General features: G+C 37.8%; 1 protein-coding gene and 1 non-coding gene across 2 annotated transcripts in view; both read left to right on the forward strand.

The window, feature by feature from the left end:
* Positions 1-1,517: 1,517 nt before the first annotated feature.
* The window catches only part of LOC135965281 (POTE ankyrin domain family member G-like), a 54,289-nt gene continuing 32,148 nt past the window's right edge, over positions 1,518-23,658 (forward strand). Inside the window, exons 1-10 of the mRNA XM_065521803.1 lie at positions 1,518-1,912; positions 2,261-2,386; positions 6,783-6,897; positions 7,057-7,230; positions 10,104-10,210; positions 11,541-11,678; positions 14,119-14,189; positions 20,019-20,089; positions 21,462-21,506; positions 22,529-22,695. Of these exons, the coding sequence (XP_065377875.1) occupies positions 1,518-1,912; positions 2,261-2,386; positions 6,783-6,897; positions 7,057-7,230; positions 10,104-10,210; positions 11,541-11,678; positions 14,119-14,189; positions 20,019-20,089; positions 21,462-21,506; positions 22,529-22,695 (1,409 nt within the window). The remainder of the gene's footprint in view (positions 1,913-2,260; positions 2,387-6,782; positions 6,898-7,056; positions 7,231-10,103; positions 10,211-11,540; positions 11,679-14,118; positions 14,190-20,018; positions 20,090-21,461; positions 21,507-22,528; positions 22,696-23,658) is intronic.
* Positions 12,904-13,010, forward strand: LOC135965787 (U6 spliceosomal RNA). Its single transcript, XR_010578900.1, has one exon. It is a non-coding gene; the product is annotated as a U6 spliceosomal RNA (small nuclear RNA).

Consider the following 23,658-nt stretch of genomic DNA (forward strand, 5'->3'; position numbering starts at 1 on the left):
CATTTTAGTTTTGTTGGTTTTTTTCTTTTTTACATTTTTATTTATTTTATTTTAAGTTCTGGGGTACATGTGCAGGATGTGCAGGTTTGTTACACAGGTAAATTTGTGCCATGGTGGTTTGCTATACATATCAACCCATTGCCTTGGCATTAAACCCAGCATGCATTAACTATTTTTCCTGATGCTCTCCCTCTCCCACCCCCATCCAGGGGCCCCATTGTGTGTTGTTTCCTTCCCTGTGTCCATGTGCTCTCATTCTTCAGGTCCTACTATAAGTGAGAACATTAGGTGTTTCGCTTTCTGTTTCTGCATTAGTTTCCTGAGGATAATGGCTTCCTGTTCCATCCATGTCCCTGCAAAGGACATGATCTCATTCTTTTTTTATGGCTGCATACTATTCCATGTTGTATGTGTACCACATTTTCTTCATCCAGTCTATCATTGATGGACATTTGGATTGATTCCATGTCTTTGCTATTGTGAATAGCGCTAAACAGCAAGCACACTCCTAAGGGAAACGTCTCAAGGGAAACTATTAAATATATTAAACTGAATAAAAATACGACATATCACACTTGATTCAACACAGGTAAAGCCAGTGCTGGCAGGAAAATGTGTTTCACTAAATGTGTATGACGGAAAAGTAGAAATTTCTCAAATAAAATTTCAGCTATCACATCAGGAAAGTAGAAAATAGTAGCAAAATAAAACCAAAACAAATATAAGAAAGAAGCCCGAGCTCTGAGCGGCAGCCGTGGCCACCGGCAACAGCACCGCCACCAGTGTCTTGCGGGCTTTCCTCAGAGGAGCCTGTCAGCATCCTCCAGTTCCAGGCGCTCTAGCCCCTGTCCTGCTTCAAGAGGCTTTTTCCAACCAGAGGCCTCTCCTCCATAGCCTTAAGGCTCGGCCAGTTCCCACGAAGTTTGCCGGGAACGCAAGGCTGTCACTGATATTCGTGGCACCAAGACTTGTGCGCAGGTTGCACACATTGGCCACTGTCTGTGCCACGTGCAATGACGCCGCCTGAGGCGCGCACACCGCACGCGCACCCGCGTAACGGCTTGGCTTGCCTGTAACGGCTAGGCCTGGCTCTGCGTTCCTGGCTTGGCTTGGCGTTCCTCGCTTGGCTCGGCGTTAATCGCTTTGCCCGGTGTTTCTCGCTTGGATTGACGTTTCCTCCATCGCGTTCTTTTGCTGGGCTTGACCTTTTCGCTGCTGGGCTTGGCATTCCCTTGGCTGGGTTGGGTGTTTCCTTTGGGCGGGGCGGGGCGGGGGTTGGCCCTTCCTGGGGGGGGGGCGTGGGATCACCTCGGGTGGGCGTGGGCTTTCCCCGGCTGGGTGTGGGTTTTCCCGGGTGGGGTGGGCTGGGCTCCCCTGCTGGGGTTGGCAGGTTTTGGCTGGGATTGACCTTTCTCTTCAAACAGATCGGAAACCCAGAATTTCCTGCTAGTTGGTGAAACTGGTTGGTAGACGCGATGTGCTCGCTAGTACCGGCCTCCCCTGGCTGTTCAAAGCAGATGGTGGCTGAGGTTTCTTCAATACCCGCTGCCTCCGCTGTGAAGAAGCCATGTGGTCTCAGGAGCAAGATGGGCAATTGGTGCCACCACTGCTTCCCCTGCTGCAGGGCGAGCGGCAAGAGCAACGTGGGTGCTTCTGGAGACCAGGACGACTCCGCTATGAAGACACTTAGAAGCAAGATGGCCAAGTGGTGCTGCCACTGCTTCCCCTGCTGCAGGAGGAGCGGCAAGAGCAATGTGGGCACTTCTGGGGACCACCATGCCTCTGCTATGAAGACACTTAGGAGCAAGATGGCCAAGTGGTGCTGCCACTGCTTCCCCCGCTGCAAGGGGCGCGGGGAGAGCAACGTGGAAGCTTGGGAAGACTACCACGACAGCGCCTTCATGGAGCCCAGGTACCACGTCCCCAGCTGCAAGGGGCGCGGGGAGAGCAACGTGGAAGCTTGGGAAGACTACGACGACAGCGCCTTCATGGAGCCCAGGTACCACGTCCCCCCATGCAAGGGGCGCGGGGTGAGCAACGTGGAAGCTTGGGAAGACTACCACGACAGTGCCTTCATGGAGCCCAGGTACCACGTCCCCAGCTGCAAGGCGCGCGGGGAGAGCAACGTGGAAGCTTGGGAAGACTACGATGACAGCGCCTTCATGGAGCCCAGGTACCACGTCCCCAGCTGCAAGGGGCGCGGGGAGAGCAACGTGGAAGCTTGGGAAGACTACGACGACAGCGCCTTCATGGAGCCCAGGTACCACGTCCGTGGAGAAGATCTGGACAAGCTCCACAGAGCTGCCTGGTGGGGTAAAGTCCCCAGAAAGGATCTCATCGTCATGCTCAAGGACACTGACGTGAACAAGACGGACAAACAAAAGAGGTAACCGGGCCTGGGCTGGGAGGAGGCGGGACATGGGGGAATGATGATGGGGGCATACCCTCCTGGCGGGATCGGGGTCCTGGCTTTCTGTTCCTCCGCAGGCCCCACACCACCCTGGGTGTGGAAACCTCAGAGAGGTCAGGGCACAGGCCCTTTATGAACAACAACACAGAAACAAAACTTTAGCTGATTTCCTATCCGATTATAATTTCCCTTATAGAACACTAATAGACTGTATGAAAGTGACTTAACTCGCAAAATCAAGTCGATGCAGCAGATTATTTTTAATGTACACATTTTAAAACAATGTTCTATACATTATAGAAAGGTGTATATTGAGAACTAAGTCCCATAATATATCAACTTCTGGGCTAAATATTTTTCAAATAAAATCCAATATGGATTTTATATCAATGTACCCTATGTAAATATGTCCTTTACTGAGGAACCTTACAAGGAAACTGAAATGGGAAGATGGTTTGTGTCCTTGAATAGGAAGATTCGTTTTTCTTAAGATGTGAGCTTTTTCTGTGTTTATCACTTTTACGTAAGCCAAATAAAAATAGCAAAGTTTTAGCATTTTTACACTGCACATCCTGTATTTTATTGCTGTAATAAGTTAATTTTTTGTAACAGAATGGAAAAAGACTTGCTTTTCCAGATATCAAAATGTGAATGTGCTATTTCCATAAATTGTTTACTAACAACTGAAAAAGTATCAATGAATAGAACAGAATAGGAAATCCAGAAATACCCAAATATATGTAAGAATTTAGCACTTGATAATGGCGATGTTTCATATTGATAAAGCAAGATTAATCATTAATAAATGAAATGCATGCTGTTTGGAGAAAACTAGCTAGATTTTTATGTCACAAAAGTAAGTTCCTGGAGTATAGATTAAAATTTTTAAATATACAAAAGGAGAAAAATACCAGAAGAAAACACAAAAGCCTATTTATATATGCAACTATTTATTTATTTATTTATTTTTCTGGGACAGAATCTCACTCTGTTGCCCAGGCTGGAGTTCAGTGGCGCAATATCAGCTCACTACAACCTCCGCCTCCCGGGTTCGAGCAATTCTCTGCCTCAGCCTATTGAGTAGCTAGGATTACAGGTGCCCGCCACCACACCCGGCTAATTTTTTGTATTTTCAATAGAGGCAGAATTTCACCATCTTGGCCAGGTTGGTCTTGAACTCCTATCCTTGTGATCTACCCGCCTCAGCCTCCCAAAGTGCTGAGATTACAAGCCTGAGCCACTGAACCAAGCATATATATGCAGATATAATAAAATAAGCTCAATTTAAGATTGGGCAAGGTACTTTTTTGCATATCTACCAGTGACCTGTGCACATAGGAAAACGTAGTGTTCCTGGCAAGAGAAGGAATTTAAGTTAGAAGAGGAGTGAAATACTGTTTTCTATTGAAGTTAGAAGAGGAATGAAAGGCCGGCCGCGGTGGCTCACGCCTGTAATCCCAGCACTTTGGGAGGCCAAGGCAGGTGGATAACAAGGTCAAGAATTTGAGACTAGCCTGGCCAGCATGGTGAAACCCCGTCTCTACTAAAAAATACAAAAAGTTAGCCAGGCATGGTGGCATGCACCTGCAATCCCAGCTACTCAGGAGGCTGAGGCAGGAGAATTGCTTGAACCAGGGAGGTGGAGGTTGCAGTGAACTGAGATTGCACCACTACACTCCCGCCTGGATCATGGAATGAGACTTCATCTCAAAAATAAATAAATAAATTAATAATAAAAATAAATAAATAAAGGAATGAAATACTGTCTTCTATCCACCAAGTTTGTGAGGGTGAAGAACAGTGGTATTTATGTAGTTGCTGAAAGTTTAAGCTGCTGCAACTTTTCTAACACACTTCGATGATAAGAACCACGTTAAAAATGTGTATGCCTTTTACCTATCAACTCTATTATACTGAAATATCTATATGAAATAGAGACATATGTTTTTCTTAGTATTGCTTAAAATAGCAGTGTATTGAGAAGAGCTCACATAAAGATTTTATGAAAAAATTTCAGTGCATCCATAGGATGGAATAACATGTAACCATTGAAGGTGTCAGTAGATACAGAGATATGTTGTGCAAAGATGTGCTTTGCTATATCAAGTGAGGAAAAAATCAGTTTGTTATACACCTACACAAACAGAATCTGCTCTTGTGTTACCTGAAAACGTGTAGAAAACATAATCAAACTTATTTCTGGGGATTTGTAAGTGAAGTTCTTCCCTTTCTCTTATCTGTGATTTCTGCAATGAATATCTGAAAAGTTTTAGTTAAATTTCACTAGTAATTAAATAATCCTTGGGAAGAGAAGGAATGTGCTACTTGCATAGATACAAATAATTTCTCACATTTTATTATTTATTTTTATTCCTGTGGATAGCTATCTTCTGTGAACTTTTACCCTGTTGAGAAGTAGAGGGTTTCTGTTTACCTGTTCCTGTAGATTTTATTGTATATACATTTTATTATAAAATTATCTTTTCATTATATATATAAACATGTGTAAAAGGTATGAATTATTTTATTTTAGTTATATATTTATGAAAACTAAAATAGCAAATATAAATGACCATTACTATTGTAAATGTATTGCTCTACTCAACAGGAGCATTCTTTAAAAATATTGAACTCCCAAGCTGTGTTTATGCATTCTTTCAATCCGTTTAGTCATCAAACATAAGCCAGACACCTATTATGTGGAAGGCATATTCTACCATCTCTCAGGATCCTTCCGTCTTTGAAAACTTCATATTTACCTGCTGGGCCTGAGCAAGTTGAGAGATTTAAAATTGGGGCATTAGGAGGTAATCTCAATTGAAACTTTTCTTCCCTCCTTTCAAACAAAAGCATTTCTGAAGGTAGACAATAGTAAAAGATAACCCTCAACTACCCTTCTGAAAATGTATAAGTCTTGGGTAAAGACTGTTTTAGTACTTTTAAGAACTAAAATGTGGCACACAAACAGCATGGAATACTATGCAGTCATAAAAGAAAAACGAGAGCATGTCCTTTGCAGGGACATGGATGGTGTTGAAGACCATTATCCTTAGCAAACTAATACAGGAACAGAAAACCAAGTACCGCATGGTCTCACTTATAGGTGGGAGCTAAATGATGAGAACGCACGGACATCTAGAGGAAAGCGACACACACTGGGGCCTATCAGAGGGTGAATGGTGGGAGGAGGGAAAGAAGCAGGAAATAGAACTAATGGGTACTGGGCTTAACACCTGGGTAGTGAAATAATTTGTACAACCAACCCCCTTGACACGTTTTTACCTATGTAACAAACCTGCACATCCTGCACCTGTACCCCTGAAAGTAAACGTTGAAAAAAAGCTCCACAAATAGTTTCATAAATTCATTTTAAAAGGATAAGAATTATAACAGTCTTAAATCCTAATATGAATGATTGGAAATATCTAATGTACATACATTGTATAAATCTAAGTATTGATAAAAATGAGCCCATGCCATTCATTTGAATTTCAAGCTTTCTTTGGCTTAAAGTTTTTGAAAACCAAAGTAAGAAATAGATTATTTTAGAAATTTGTTTGTGTTTTCACCTCAGCCCTCTTATTCCATACTTCTTTTAAGAACTAAAATTTATCTAAATGCTAGTCATCTGACTGGAACCGCCCCAGACGTGTTATATTGTAACATATTCTACTTAATGTAAGGCACCAGGGATTGTATGATGCCCCATTATTGTATGTCTCAATAAGAGAATTATTTAAATGCTGCCAATTATAGTTATAGTAAATCATGAATTATAAGTGGTATTTCAGTGTGAGAAATGGTGAAACATAGAGACAATGATCATCTTAGAATCACTAAAATACATCGTTACCTGTAATCTTTAAAACATACCTGAAAGTGTAGGTATAATTGTATCATCTCATTGAATTCAAATGTTGTCTTTAGTGGTATTAGTAAAAATTATAATATCTTACAATTACTGAGCTGTTATTTGTGTTAGGAACTATTCTATATCTTTCATGTAGAGTCTTATTTAAGCATTACTGTGGTTTCCTCTGAGAAATCGACTCTTTTCATTCCCATTTTATTGATGAGGAAATTGAGAGCCAAAATAGGTAAGCAACAGCTGGGAAGCATCAGAGCTTCAAGTAGGATTCCAGCCCACGTTGAATGCCATTCAAGGGCTCTGCTCTTCCTATTCAAATAGGCTGCTCTTTCATTCATACAGTGAGTCATGAGGTAATAAGTAGTGTGCTTTCTTCAAAGGGAAATTAAGTTTGTTTTGAAGGCAGAGTAATAGCAGGCTTTCTGTGTTTGCTATTGCATGAATCATTGATGTAGCTGTAGATAGTGCACTACAATTTCCTAAAAAGTCTTCTCACTCTCATAGGACTGCTCTACATCTGGCCTCTGCCAATGGGAATTCAGAAATAGTAAAACTCCTGCTGGACAGACGATGCCAACTTGATGTCCTTGACAACAAAAAGAGGACAGCTCTGATCAAGGTATGCAGTAGTCAACTATATCAGCATGAGATGGCTTTGATTTCAATACATAGCATAAAAATGAGTTTTCTCATTTAAATGGAACTAGTTGGTGAAAGCTGTGGAATGTTAGTTTTAATTCTCAGGACTTATAATTTATTTTTGGTCTAATACTGACAGGCTGTACAATGCCAAGAAGATGAATGTGCATTAATGTTGCTGGAACATGGCACTGATCCAAATATTCCAGATGAGTATGGAAATACTGCTCTACACTATGCTATCTACAATGAAGATAAATTAATGGCGAAAGCACTGCTCTTATACGGTGCTGATATTGAATCAAAAAACAAGGTATGGGTCTACCAATTTCATCTTCAAAATACTGAAATGCATTCATTTTAACATTGACCTGGGTAAGGGCCAGTTTTCCATATTTGGAAGCTCAAGCATAACCTGAATGAAAATAGTTTGAAATGAGTTAATTATCTAAGACTTTATTTTAAATATTGTTACTTTTAAAGAAGCATTCGAGGGTACAGTTTTTTTTTTTTTTTTAATGCTCTTGTGGTTTATGTTTTTTTTAAAAACACTGAATTTGTATAAGGTAATACTTTGTTTTTTTTTTTCATGCCAGGTTTTTTTTTCCCCTAATAAATGTAAAATGACAAAATTTGCCCTGGAAATAGGTTTTACATTAAAACTCCAAGAAAACTCAAACAGAGTTCAGTGAATAGTAATCCTGCCCCTTTGGCAAGTTCCAAAAAAAAAAACACAAAAAAAAAACAAAAAAAAACAGTAATAGATATGAGGTGATGGATTTCTCAGTGACAAGTCTTTTTCTCAGTGACAAGTCTTAAGATATTTCTGATTGCACATGAGGCAGAAGCGGAAAGGGAAAAAGACAGCAATCAGAAATATCAAGGCCAATTTGGAAATTGGGTAATGGAGGGAAAGACCATGAAGAGGTTTTCTGTGTGTGTGTGTGTCTCTGCACGTGTGTGTGTGTGTTGCTGTTGATCGTTCATTTGTTTCCTTTGTATGGTGAGACAAGGTTCTTTTCAATTTTAGAGAATGACAGTTTTCAGTTTGGGAGAGGGAGTTAGTGGGTTGTAAACTGCTTAGAGATCAATTTCAGGAAGCCTCTGAGGATCCAGATAGGCAGTGAATAGGTGGTAATGTAGTGGGAAACACTTGAGCAGAGGGAACGACAAGTAATTAACTGACTTAGTGTCCTATTCTGGTAAAAATGGCCAATTGGAGTCTCAACTCTGCTTTCAACTCTAGAATATCTTGATGGGAAGGTGGGTGATAAGGGGCTTATAAGGAGCAAGATCAGGTTGGATTTTGAGTTTACTAGACCTTGTTCTACTCTTACCGGGGAAAATTATGTGATGTTTTCAGCAAATGAGTCTCTCTCCTACTCTTTCCTCTTTTTGGCCAAATCCTCAAATGGTAAAGGGAATTGGTTATGTGGATGAGCGCTGAGACTGAAGTAATCATCTATTGTACTAGATTCCAGCTAGAGTTGTGCATTCCAGTTACCTCAGGAAAATTTTTAAATAATCCACAAGTCTAGGCTTTCCCCTGAAGGTTTTGATAGAGTAAGTCTAATATGTACATTTAAAAATGTTTCCTTGAAGCCAGACGTGGTGTTGCAGGGCTGTAGTCCCAGCTGCTGGGGAGTCTGAGGTGGGAGGATTGCTTCAGCTCAGGAGTTCTAGTCTAGCCTGGTCAACATAATGAGACCCTGTCTCTAACAACAACAACAACAACAACAAATTTCTCAAAATCTGGATACACTTCTGCTTAAGAACCATGAATACATAAGTGTAATATGTAAATTCTTATGTCTCAGAAACTTAAGATATTTCCAGAAGAGTTGGAGTTGCATATGTGCTAATTCCTTTCAATCTTTCCTTTCCAATAACATTAATCTAACTTTTTTTTTGGTTTGTTTTTGAGGTGGGGTCTCAATAATTCCCCAGGCTGTAGTTCAGTGGTGTGATCACAGCTTACCACAGCCTTGACCTCCCCAAGCTCAGGTGGTTCTCCAATCTCAGTGGTTTTTTTTGTTTTTGTTTTTTGTTTTTTTTTTTTTGTTTTTTAGTAGAGATGAGGTTAATGCCATGCTTTTCAGGCTGACCTTGAACTCCTGGGCTCAAGTGAATCACCCACCTCAGCCTCCCAAAATGCTAGGATTACAGGTGTGAGCCACCATTCCTGGCCAAGTCTGACTTTTATATGTGGATGAGACATTAAAATGAATATTATTGGCACTATCAGCTTACGGAATAATACCTTTTCCTTTATACCTTCAGTTATTCCCTGCCATTCAGAAGGTCTTTAGAAATTTGCAGTGAGTAGTCTTTCATTAAGTAGAGAATGGCCCTCTCAGGATTTTGTGTCTCTTTGTTCACTTATTCAAGTGCTTAGGTCAGTAAGTCATTGTTAAGAGCAGAGTTTTCTCAGTTAGAATTGTAGCAAATTCTAAACCTTTTTTTTAATCAACTGAAGCTGTATTGTGGACTATCCATTATGTCTCTTATGTTTGCAGAGCTTTGACATAATCAAGATGGCAGGTTTAAACACTAAAAACCATGGAGTTATTAAGAATACAGACGGGAATTCTGTTAGTTTCAGTAATCCTATGAACTGATGATTTAGTTAACAATCTGGAAAAAGTAAATACAAATAGATTTTAAATGAATGAATGGAAAAATTCTTCAAATGGGCAGTAGGAGTATTAATAGCAATTTTTATTGCACATTGGAGCTTGAACTTTTGGTAAAACATGTGAAACTAAAGAAATATTTTACATTCAAATTCTTGCTTTATATACAAGAATTTTGTCTTAGGGTTGGATAATATAGAGATAAAAGATACATCTCCTGCCCTCAAGAAGCTCTTTGTTTAAATGGAAAAAAAATCGTCATCCAAAAGTGCCATGCCAAATGCTGGGTTAGAAGCAAAGAGTCTTAGAAGCAGTAAATGTTGAAAGTGAGTTTTTGAGATGATCAGAGTTGATGTGGTCAGGCAGCGAAGGGGTGTTTCCAAGGGAAGCAACAGCATGTGGGAAAGCACAGAAGAGTAAGATGGAAGCAGCTACATTTGATTTACTTTCTATGAGTGTAAGTCCACGGGATCTTATATAAAGTTTCCAGTTCAGCTGAGAAATAGGTAATTTTTTGAATTACATATTGTTTTTGTTTTATATTGTTTTACAGCATGGCCTCACACCACTTTTGCTTGGCGTACATGGACAAAAACAGCAAGTGGTGAAATTTTTAATCAAGAAAAAAGCTAATTTAAGTGCACGTGACAGATGTGGAAGGTATAGTTATTTCTTCTAATCTGTGTGTTGTTCGAGATTGATAGCAGTCACTCAAGTCATAAATAATAAATTAGTAAGATTAAATTATACTTATTGGGACATAGTGATGAGTATCAACACAAATCAGTTAAGTAGAAAAACAATTATTTGGACTGGGCAACATGAAGAACAGTTTTAGTAGGATTCATCTTCTCTCATTGTATTGACTGATGTTATTTGTTGTATGATGTTTTTGGTTAGATGAGATTATGTTAGTTAAAGGGATTTCATGTTAATTTTATGAAATGTGAACTTTAGCTTTTAGTTTACTTTATGACCCAGTATTGAACTTCTTAACCTTTTCTAGTAGTTTTTAACCTCTGTGTCTTATATGCTTTTCTGCTAAATATGCTGCATGAAACATAAATAGGAGTTGAAAATCCTTTTTTCTATTCAATGACTCTGCTTTAAGTTGCCTTGTTTGAAGAATATTAATGTTAGCTTATCCCTACTTGACAATTAATTGCTATTCCCACATACTGTGGGTCCAACAGCTTTTCCTTTTTTATTTCCAGTGTATTTTGATGGTTTTATTTTTAATTGGTATGGAGAGAGGGAGTGAAGATAGTTTTAAGTGGATACACTTTTCCTTTAATGAAGGCAAGCCGTAGGTGGGTGATAAGGAGAAAAGAGCTAGGCTTTGAATTCACACAAGACTGGGTTTAATCCCTAGCTTTCTTACTTGGTAAGTGTGTGACCTTGGGAATCTTATTTACCACCAAATGTGTTGTCATATATGAAAAGTAGGAGAATATATCCTTCAAATTGATTGTGCATAAGTAAGGAAGATATATATGGCATTTAATTGAGTGCCTAGCACATGCTTATTGGCATCATTAACTGAAACTCCTATGTCTATTCTTACCATTATTATTAATATTACTGCTTTCAGCAAGCAGAGAGGTCTTACTTATCTTACCCTCTAGCTGATTTTCTATTACAGCATATCAGTCTAGGGAAGCTGTAAGGAAATTTTCACTTATAACTTTGTCCACTTCAGATAAGTGGCCCTAGCATTGTTTTTTGCCCATTGAAAGACTTTAAATTAATGTCTTCTACTTTCCAATACCTCACCGAGATAAGAGGTTTCCTTGTTGTCCCTTCTTTTAAACCTTGTTGGTATTTTACAAAGATGAACACTTAAGCACCCAAGTGCTTGTGTGTTTTAGTGCATGTAAATCTTTAATTCTGTATGGACAGGTAAGATGTTAAGTTGATAAAGTATATCAAATTAGCTTTTAAAATAAGTTTATTACAGTTCCTAAGGGAGAAATTATCTCTGTCATTTTAGAAATGCTCTCATACTTGCTGTACGTTGTGGATCAGCAAGTATAGTCAGCCTTCTACTCGAGCAAAATATTGATGTCTCTTCTAAAGATCTGTCTGGACAGACAGCCAGAGACTATGCTGTTTCTAGTCATCATAATGTGTAAGTGTTTACATTAAAAGGCGAGTTAATGCTAAATTGAGGTTTAAAATAATTATAACAATAGCATCTTACATATCAGGTGAGATGTCATAGTGCGGTTCAGCTAGTTTTAGAGTGGCAGTCAGTTAGTCCTCTGCATCAGCCAGAAATCAAAAAAAAAGCAAGACGATTTAGAAGTACCAATGGATACAGGATTCTTTATCTCAGGACTTTTAAGACCTTGATACTTAGAGATCCCAACATTGTTCATTTCATCCAAGTATAACACCTATGGATGGGATTAAAAAACAGTGTCATATCTTTCATTTTTCTGTTTAGTTATTTGAGTCTTGAAATGTCCAGCTTAACAGAAAACCTTGTACTGTCTTCTGGAGACTATTTCCTACATACTCCTTGAATTTTTCAATAACTGAAGGGATTCACTAAATCCAAGGAAGACAGTCCCTTTTATCAAGTCAGAAGGAGGAGAATAAAAAGGACATTCCAGTCATTCTGATGTTTCCCTTGTTTCTGTTGCTGCGTTGTTGCCACTCAAACTGGTCCTGTTGCCTGGTAATGGTTGACCTTTGACACCAAGATGCCCTTACTGATTCAGATCCCTCAAGTCTTTAAGTTCCCGTATCTATGCTTCTATGCTCAGCCATTGTTCCCAAAGCACCAGCACCCTGCTCTGGCAGCTGGGCATCCTGACTTGATCTGCAGACAAAGTGAGCAAAATGACACTTGCCCCCATATTCAGAACCTAATGTGGAAACCACATCTTAGCCAAGAATTAGCTGAGACCTTCATGGTACGAAATCCTTTGAGGCCGTTGTTGGTCTTTTCTCTGGCAGATATTAATTGGGCTTGTTCTAAAGGGTCAGAGGGGTTCAAATAATGTGACAGAAAGAGATCAGTGTTTGTTTCTTCTTCTTTGCTATCAGATCTGTACTGTGAGGCACCTTTATATTCTCTATAGAACCTTAGGCAGTAGAAAGTCCCATATGAACCTTCTCCAAGCAGTGGCTCCCAGTTGTGGTCGGCCCTTGAGTGATCTGTTTTACATGATAATGAAAATCGTCCAAGCTACTTTCATCTGTAACTCAAGATTTTAAAATATCTTCAAATTCTACCTCACAGGGAACCATTGAAGACAATTCTCAGAATCTCAAGTAGGTTAGTTGGACTTAACAGAACCAAGCCCTGTGCATGACTCATCACTAATCATGTGTAAAAATAGGGCTTTGTGCTTGCTTCCGCAGCACATATCCTAAAATGGGAACAATACAGAGAAAATTAGCATGGCTTCTGCATAAGGAAGCAGCACAAATTTTTGAAGCATTCCATAGTTTGGTCAGTCACTGGAAGGTCATTTGACTATTTGCTGACTAGCTCTGAGGAAACAGTGTGAATCAAAGCAAAAAATGGGTGCCACCAAAATATTGAAATTGTGATTTGTACTAAAAAAATAGTCATGTAAGATGGTCTATGAGGTGATTCAGAGCTGAATAATGTGTTTGGTGCAAAATATGTTGTTAGTGTGTATGTCAAAAATTAGAGAATGTCAACTTACAACTTCTTCATGGAAACTAAAAAACATATAGGTAGAGTTTTGGTCTCCATGTCAGGTGGAATTGAACATCAATATAAACCATTATCCTAAGAAACATCTGCTGGCTCAGAGTTGGAGTCGGTACAGAAGGATCACTGGTCCAAGCCAGGTCTTAACATCCATTGGTTTTTCTGCCGTTGGTGTGATTGGTCAACTCCGTAATAGTGGACACTCACATTATCTACTTTAATGAGATATTTATGAGTAAATTTAGTTACAAACTAAGACGTAGTTGAGATGCCCAGAATTATAAGCCCTAAGGAGCAGGAAAACTAAGAAGCAAAATTAAGACTTAATAACATTTGCTGAAAACTATAACATTTGCATATTAGAACCTATGAACAAAATATGCATTGGGTTTTATTTGGGATTCCAAGATAATTTTAGTTATAATGTTTAGGAACAGATTATTACTTTGCTTTACTATTTCTCTGAGCATTTAAAAAATGTTATCTTGTTAAATCTTTGTAACAACCTAGTGAAAGAAGGTAGCAGAGTCCTCACTTTGTTGAAGAAGATAAGCAAGTCATCCAAGAACAAATAGCAGCTGTTCATTATGGAGCTAGGACTTAAGCAGAGTTGGAACGCTTTCTATTATGTCATGCTAATGCAAGCTAATTTACTGGGTCACACTGCTCTCGATTTATGAGCATTTCACCCTACATTTTTGTCTTCTTTACTTAGAAGCTTCAAGAGAAGTTTGTAGAATGTACTCATAAGTGGATGGGATAATACTGTTAAGTTCTGATATTATGATATTGTTTGAAATACTCTAAGAATTTTACATTTGGTAAGTGTTTTACATCAGTATTAAAATAGTAATTTGGTTTATTACATTTTTATACATAGAATTTGCCAATTACTTTCTGACTACGAAGAAAAACAGATGCTAAAAATCTCTTCTGAAAACAGCAATCCAGGTAACCCTTGTGATAGTGAATTACTTTAGGTCAGTTGTCCCTGATCTTTTTGGTACCAGGGACCAGTTTTGTGGAAGACAGTCTTTCTATGGGCTGGGGGAAGGTGGGGATAGTTTCAGGATTATTCAGTCATGTTACATTTATTGTGCTACTTTATTTATATTATTATTACATTGTAATATATAATGAAATAATTATACAACTTACCATCATGTAGAATCTGTGGAAGATCTGAGGTTGTTTTTCTGCAACTAGATGGTCTCATCTGGGGGCAACATGAGACAGTGACAGATCATCAGGCATTAGATTCTCATAGGAAGCACACAACCTAGATCCCTCGGGTGGGCAGTTCACAACAGGGTTCATGCTCCAATGAGTATCTAGTGCTATCACTGATCTAGGAAGGGGCAGAGTTCAGGCAATAATATGAGCCATTATTATTGGTTGGCTATAAGTACAGGTGAAGCTTCCCTGGTTTGCTTACTGCTCACCTCTTCCTGTGTGGTGTGGTTCATAATAATCCATGGACTGCTACCGGTCTGTAGCATGGGAGTTGAGGACCCCTGCTCTGGGTGGTCCTACCATAGATAAAAAAGTAAAAGTAAGGAACTTTTGATCTCAAAAGAATGCTGAAGCAAAGTTATGTTACATATGCTTGTCCCAACAAGGTCTCACTATTACTGACTTCATTCCTCCTCATTTGAAGTTGGAAAGAGACACATTTACTTTGTTGGAGGAAGATGTGCTCTTCTACCTGCTGGTTAGTTGTCATGATAACAGCAATTTTGTTAGAACAAATGCTCTGCTACCATTTGCCAAAAGATTGTCATAATAAATATACAAATTTCTCAACTCTAGGCTCAGGAGATTATAATAAAATTAGAAAAATGTTTCACAATAACAAAAATGCTAGTATGCTACCTGGTTGTGGACACCTAATACATTGTATAACCCAAACGATATGAGAACACCTTTAATTTAGCCATCAATTTATCAAAGAACTTTTATAAGTTTGGTTTTATAAGTTGCAGGAGATAAAGATGGAGCAGATGTAGTTTTGATCCTTAAGGTGCTCATAATAGAGCTGTCTCTATTTCATTTCTGTGCTTTTTCAATAGAATTTACAAAGAAAATATTTCCATTTATGTTTTCACTTCACTTAACAAATAACTATTGAATGTCTTTTAGATACTAAGCATTTTTCTAATGCAATAGAACACAATTAAAAATACAGACAGGAGTTTGTTATTATCATTGTCATTATTTTTTTATTTTACTACTTTATTCAGTTCTTACTGTGTGCTAGATGCCCACTGGAAGCTTATAATTTATTATATATTGATTATGTGCCAGACATAAGTGATGAGGAAGGAAAGTTTTGGTAAAAAAAAAAAAAAAAGTAGGTATGATTCAAGGGAAGCATGCAGAGTGAGAAGAATTTTTCTAGGGAAAGAAGCAGAAGAATAATGTTTGACAGAAGAAACATGCAACAAGATTGTGTGTTGGCCAGAAGGAACATCTAAGGAGATTGCCTGTTTGGCAGGAAGGGCAGCAAGTGCAAAAGACAAGATGCTTGAGTGAACTTTGCAGGGTTTCTGAGCAGTTCAGTTCTGCTAGCACCAAAAGTGTTAGATACCAGAGGTTGGGAATGAGGTGAATACTTAGGTAAGGCAAGTTTATGACAGACTTTTTAATACTACAGAGATGAGTAGATTTTATCCTGTGGGCCATGGGAAGTTTACCAGGTAGAATGCTTTGGACTGCAAATACTGATGAGCAGTGGCGAAAACAGTAGGAACCAGAGTTGTTTTGTTTGTTCAGTGATATCCTAGGGATCCCTCTTGTCCCTCTTTCTGTGCTGTCGACAGTGTTTTATTCATGTCTCCTTTCATGGTTGGGTAATCTGCAACAGCTCCAAACATCTTGTTCTCACAACACAACATCTCAAGGGCTTCTTTTCTTCACCTGTGTTTTCTAAACAGGGAGAAAACTTAGAAGTACACAAGGGGCTTCCTGTAACATTTCATTGGCTGTGTTACACTACCTGCTCATTCCCAAACCAGGCACTGGGAATGCAAACACGTGATTAGCTTAGAATTAACGTTTCCCTTTCTAAGGCTGAGGAGGGAGATTGGGATAATAAACATCCCAATAGACTTGTGTTTCTTCTGCAAGAAAGAATAAGGAATGGCTATTGGTAGGGAGTCGACAAGGTTTGCTGCAGGGGCTCATTGGAGACATGGGAGCAGGGGAGTCACAAGATTAAATGTGAGTATTAAGGCATTCTGGTTATGGTGTAAAATGGGTTAGCAAGCTTTTCCTGTAAAGGACCAGGTGGGAAATATTTTAGACTATGTGGTCTCTGTCATAACTACTTACCCCTGCTGTTGTCTGCTGTTGTAGAGTGAAAGCCACCATGATTCTATGTAAGCAAACAGGCATGACTGAGCTCCTTTAAAACTTTATTTACAAACCATAAGGCAGATTTAATTTGGACTGTGGCCTATAGTTTCCTGGGATTGGTGGAAGGTTACCATGGAAAGAAACCAGGAGACAAAGGAAGCTTTTGCAATAGTCACCTATAGTTTTCGTCACACGTCCTTGGACTAGTATCAATGTATTATAAGGTTTTCACCCATCCATGGTGGAATAAAGTTAGGAATCTCAGTTACTCATTTTAATATGTTGGTCTTTGTTTTTATGGTGTTATGCCTTTTTATTTGTTTTGCTTAATTTTTTCATGTAAGAACTAACATTAGTAGTTGACGGTTTTCTTTTAAATAGAAGCCATTTTGTAAAGTTTATGTTCCCAGTGGCAGTGGGAATATAAAGCAGAGGCAGAAGAGAGGTATAGTCCATATGATTTAGTGATAATTGAATGAGAAAGGCTTGGGGGACCGAGAGAAATGTCAGATGATTTACAGGTTTCCAGGTCGTACACTAGTATTTAACCTGGACATGAGGAAGGAGTAGGAAATTTTCTGGTGAATACAGAAGAGCAAAGAGCTGCAGGTCAGCAGGAATGACCATTTTTTTCCTATGCATGTTTAATGGAATATTCATGTAGTATATTTTGAGTAGGTAATTGGATAACCAGCATTTATAACTCACATCCTACTACTTTGACTCTCAGTAACAAGACTTATCAAAGATCAAAGAATCTGAAAGTTGATGAAACTGTCCATGTGTATCACCATCAGTGACCGAAAGTTGGCATCCACAGAACACAGAATTGGGATAGGTGAACTTAATAGATAAAGATGAATATCAGAATTGTGTTCCTCTTAGGGAATGATAGTCTCCATGACCTATGTGAGTCACGGCTGCCAGAAAAGAAAGAGAGCAAGGAGTGTATTAAAGAAGCACAGCAAATTCAGTCCTAGAGTGCCCTGCTTGACTTCATGTCATAGTTCTGATTTCTGAAATACTATTTTCTGCAAAATATGCTTTCTGTTTTTCCCCTCTTGTAGCCTGCAACCAAATAGAATCCCTTCAGTGGGGCATTTTTGTGTTCTTCCTTTAATAACAGCAACATATAAATAACAAAAAGAAGTAAGAGAAAGTGTGTTTTTTTATAGGCTCGTATTTAACATAAACTTGAGAGTGAGTACCAAGATTATACTTAGAATTTACAGACCGGGTAGGAAGACGAGATAGAAATCTGAAGATTACTGACTCAAACACAGTGTATTTTCATTGCTTTATTGTCACATCTCTGAATTCACAACTATGAATTATATTCGTATGCACTATAACTTTAGAAAGCACCTTCCCAAACCAAATATTAAGTGATTGATTATAATTTCTTTGACTTATTATAGAATTGACTTTCCAAGTGCTCATGAGAATTATTGAGAATTTGCTACATAGTAACATCTCAGCTGTGTCCACAAGAGCTGTCTGTCACCTTGTCTTAATGACTATTGGCTCACTAGGAATATTGGTTTTGGCATTAAAATGATATTTTTCTAAATGCAGATAGGACCAGGGATCACTCTTGAACATTAATGTCCAAGCATCTTAAAATTACACATCAGGTTTCATAATCTGACTTCTGCCCCACTCTCCATCTTTAGCCCTTTTCCCTGTGCGCCCTTTCTCTGGCATTACTGAGTTGCTGGTAATGTCCTACTCACTCGTTCACTCTTTCAGGCCTCACTCCTGCTCTTGCTGCTGTGTGGAATGCTGTTACCCTTTCCTTCCCTCTACCGCTTTTAATCTGGCTAGCCTCAATATTTCAGTCTGTGCTTGGGCATGTGTTCTAGAAAAGCCATCCCTGATATGCTTTATTTTCATTGTTTTTAAACCCTAATGCCTAGCATGTATGTAGCAGGACTCAATAAGAAATTTCTGAGTAAAATAAAGACTGTTTTTACAAAGATGATGTGCAAGACTGTTCTCTGCAGTCTTGGAGCAGAGGGGACAGATATGTGGCGGAATAACGTAGAGTTCAGGTGGTAAAGATGCAGTAGAAAAATCAGTGAAGTCAGAAGGCAGCCTCAAGAAGGAGGTACCTTTTTATCTGGGGAAAGACATGCAGAATCAAGGAAGACTTCACATATCATTGTTTTAAAAGATGAAAATAAGGCCAGTTGTTGTGTCTCACAACTGTAATCCCAGCATTTTGGGGGGCTGGAGGAGGTGGATCACAAGGTCAAAAGATCAGGAACATCCTGGCCAATCATGAAACATCATCTCTACTACAAATATGAAAAATAGCTGGGCATGATGGTGCATGCCTGTAATCCCAGCTTCTTGGGAGACTGAGACAAGAGAATCGCTTGAACCAGGGAGTCAGAGGTTGCAGTGAGCTGAGATTGTGCCACTGCACTCCAGCCTGGTGACAGAGAAAGACCCTGGCTCAAAAAAAAAAAAAAAAAAAAAAAAAAAAGAAGAAGAAGAAAAAAAAAAAGAAAAGAAAATAAATTTGTCAGAATAGTAGAGGGAAACATTTTAGATATTAGGAAGACATTGTGCACTAATAAAGGTGTCAGTAGTAGTTTTGGAAATCATTTATAAGGTACTATTGTTGCAGAAAACAGGAGGCAGGGAGAGACCCAGTGGGTGAAACAGGAGGATTTTATTTAGGTGCACACCGGTTCAGTGGATTTGCATCCAAATGCTGAGTCCTGAACAAAGACAGAGCCTGGCTTATAAAGGCAAGCTTACAGAAGCAGAACAAAGGCAGTTAATCATATAGTGACAGTTTTGCAACCTCAGCATAGCTTGTGACTTTGCAACTACATTGAAGGAAAAGAAGAACTTGCAAAATATATACATTTGTACAAATAGCTATGAGTAAATGCTGAGGGGAAGGGGAGACGGTAAAGGAATTTGTTTTCTTAACCTTGCTCTGGGATGTCTGGACCCATACCTGTGGACTCTGGCTTCTTGGACAGGGTCAACACAACCTTACCTGGGCCCTGCCTGTTACTATCCTTAGAGTCAGAGTAGTTAAGTGCAGGAAAACTTGTTTCTCTTTAAAACTAAATTTCCTTTTCATTACATTTACTGCTTCATGATTAGGAAGTGGAGAACAACATTCTGTGTTACCTTATATGTTTCTACTGTATTTTAAAGTTGTGTTTCTGGTGGTTTTGTTCATTTATGTTGGGTGGATGAATTTGTGAGTGAATCTCATCAGGCGTCTCCCCAAGTGGTTTGTTGAAGTCTTAGAGAGTGATTTCCTAAGTAACTATTTCATGAAACACTAAACACTCAATTTATGAGATAACATAAAATGTTGTCTTAAATCTATTTTTATAAAGGCAATAGTTTTTAACTGTTCTAAGTGGTTCATTTTAACTGAATATATGGATTTCTCAACAGAACAAGACTTAAAGCTGACATCAGAGGAAGAATCACAAAGGCTTAAAGGCAGTGAAAATAGCCAGCCAGAGGCATGGAAAATTTTACATTTAAATGTTTGATTTAATGTTGTTTTCTTTGCTTTAATAATATTAGGTAGTCCAAATGAAATTATCTTTCAGACTAGGTTTTGAGGATGAATAGATTCTTTTTTCTAAGAACTTTTTAATAGATTCATAAAATTTAATAAATTCAGCAACCTCATTAACAGAAGAATCAATAGATTCTAAGTTAGCATTTGAAACTTAACTTAAAAAACATAACCACTATAAACTTTAAAATACTCTTACTTTACAATATTCTTATTTAAAATATTCTTATCTGCCTTTTTGATTAGCTTATAGGTAATCTTTCCTTTTGTAATAGAGGCAAAAGAAATTCCAGAACTTTGTTCTTTTATTCTTACAACACCCTGACATGATAAAGAAAGTAACATCAATTATTGGATTATATTATTAAGCAATAGAATTATGAACAATGTAACACTGATGGTCCCTGAGCTGGATTCGTGGTTGAAGAGTAATCATGGCCAGTGATTGAAAATCTGCAGTTTTATATTGCAGTCACTGATAGCAAGGTGAAAGATATATTCTGCCTTGTGATCTCTCATTGACCTCAGCGTTTCTCTTCAGGGAGGGAACCAGGTCATAAAAGCAACCCAAATGCCTATTACAAGAATCGTGTCTTGCAGAGTGGGACCTTTGGTGTTAGTGCAGAAACACAATAACATTTGAACTTACTGCAGTTGCAGAAAATGAGTACAGATTATTAAAATTTTTATCCACTGTCATTAGTACACATTAGAATATATTAGAACTGGACTTAAGCAGATAAACTAGATACACAACACTATCATATTACGACATATAATTTCAATTAAAATTTAAGAATTTGCATTTCTTTCTGTTTGGTGTTGATTTCAGCTCCTAATAACTGAAAGCATGCCTACAATTCAGTTAGTAATCTGTAGAGGCTCACTGGTTAGGGTTTGGTGAGGTAAACTCTTTTCAAGTGAGGAAGACTTTGCAACACTACAAATCATCCGCTGATGCATTTTTGGCAGATTTAACACGTAATAAATTAAGTGGAGTCCAAACAAATGGTGACAAAGTTAAGTTTGCTGGTTCATGTTTATCTTCTCCCATTGGCTAAGGTGAATTATTTTTCTCATGTTAGTCAGAAGCCAGTGATGTGGCAATAGCTGAACGTAGATTAAAAAGTTAATTTTTAATTTTAATTAATTATTTATTTTAACAGTTAAATTTTAATTTTAATTATTTTCTAATTTTTCATTGTCTATACTTGATTACTTAAAATAAAATTATTTTTAAAACATGCATTCCAAAAGAGGAAACATCACAGAAATACAACAAGCAAATTAACCTTCTATTTTTGCATTTGCAGGAAATGTCTCAAGAACCAGAAATAAACAAGGATTGTGATAGAGAGGTATACCATTATATTCAAATGTTTCTGTTGAATTAGATTTTTACATTATGTTGTTTAATAAAGTGTTGTAAGTATAGGCACACATGATCCTATCATGTAAGTAGCATAAATCATCAGTGAAAAATTTAATATTTAACTCAGAAAGAATTCTGTAGATTGAGTTTTAAAGAGATACAAACCCCAGAGATATTCTTTCATTATTATGGAATAATCCTGAATGGTGCCGTAAAGTGCTAGGTCATGCGACTTTAGGAGCTTTGGATCAATCATTTTATCTTTCTTGGTTTTAGTCTGATTATCAATAGTTAATGTGGCTAAAGAAGATAATTTCTTATTCTGTGTATCTTCCAGCTAGAAAATTGTACGGCTATCGAATGTGAAATTTGGGGAACATCTTATTTTCTGGGCATCCACGCTTGTACCTCAGCAGTTTCACTCTGTTCCTTGTGTTGTGGCGAACTTTGGTTCCCATGTTTCAGTGAGAACCATCATGTTTTTGATATCCCAGGGACCAAATGAAAAAAAATGATCAAAGGCAGTGGGGGAGAAGAATATCTCAGTGCAGAAAAGGGCAATCTTCCTTTCTATTCCTGAAGCCCCACAGTGTCTCATCCTCTAAATCTGACTGCTTAATGTGAGATCTAGGTGGTAAAGACAGAAGAAGACACATTTTGCATCTTTGTCTTTTTATTTGTGTGTTCCCACGAGTCAAATGGGATAAATACATATATAAGATTCTGAAGAGTCATTGGGAATAAAAGCACAAAACGAAGGAGGGCCCTTTTTGAATTTTGAAAAATTCTGTTTTATTCAGTCAAGCAGAAATGAAGCAAACTTTACAATGATATGATAATTACATCTTAAAATTAGAGGGTAATTGTTCTGTATATATGATCAAACTTAAGTGTGAAATATTTTTAATGACTACAATAATGACAAACTGAGTCAATTGATAAAATCAATCAAAAAGGTTCTTTTTATTCAATAAAGTGAATATCCTTAATATCAAACTTCCACTCAAGGCTGAAGAAGACATGAAGAAGCACGGAAGTAATAATATGGGATTACCAGAAAACCTGACTAATGATGCCACTGCTGGCAATGGTGATGATGGATTAATTCCACAAAGCAAGAGCAGAACACCTGAAAGTCAGCAATTTCCTGACACTGAGAATGAAGAGTATCACAGGTAAGCCTATGACAACATTTAATAGGAGACAGCCATATGCTGTCAAACTAATCCTAATTTGGGCTAATATTCATGATTAAAAATTTTATATTTTTCCTAGGATATTCAGCCTTGCCTGGTAATCAGAAAAATGAAAATCAGCAAAAAATGAGTTACCATTTTTTCCAGTCATTAATTTATTTGAAAAATAACGAGTATTGGCAAATGTGAGGGGAAAGGAATTTCTTTACATTTTAGTGAACTTTTATTTTAGCTTCAGAGGTACATGTGCAGTTTGTTATATAGGTAAACTGTATCATGGAAGTTTGGGCTACAGATTATTTCGTCAGCCACATAATAAGCAAAATACCCAAAAGGTAGTTTTTTGGTCTTCTCCCTCCAGCCATGCTCCACCCTCAAGTAGACCCTTTTGCCTGTTATTTTCCTCTTTGTGTCCATGAGTTCTCATTGTTTAGTTTCCACTAAATGAGTAAGAATATGTGGCATTTGATTTTCTGTTTCTGCATTAGTTTGCTTAGAATAGTGGCCGCCAGCTCCATCTGTGTTGCTGCAAAGGAAATGGTCTCATTGAAAAAGACATGTCGTACACTGTTGGTAAATGCATTTCGAACATTAATTGAGTAGCATATTCACACACACATATATAACATAGTAAGGATATATATGTATATTAAGGATACTTGTATAGATTTGTTACGTATATACTTACATATAAGAACATTTATTACAGCATCATTATATCAAAAGATGGATCCTTATCAGTAGGAATTTATCATTATTAAAAGCAAATCCTTACCAATAGGAAATAGCTCAATTTTCATTCCCAGAAAATAATGTAGTATGGAACCATTTTTTACAAATGAGGTTAGATCTAGAGTATACGGATTATTTCACAATTAAAATGTATTTAAAACCTTTGCTTTGATAACACATCTTAAGATAATTTTGTTAGAATTCTTGTAA

This window comes from Macaca fascicularis, chromosome 10 (assembly GCF_037993035.2).
Source record: "Macaca fascicularis isolate 582-1 chromosome 10, T2T-MFA8v1.1".
Classification (NCBI taxonomy): Eukaryota; Metazoa; Chordata; class Mammalia; order Primates; family Cercopithecidae; genus Macaca; species Macaca fascicularis.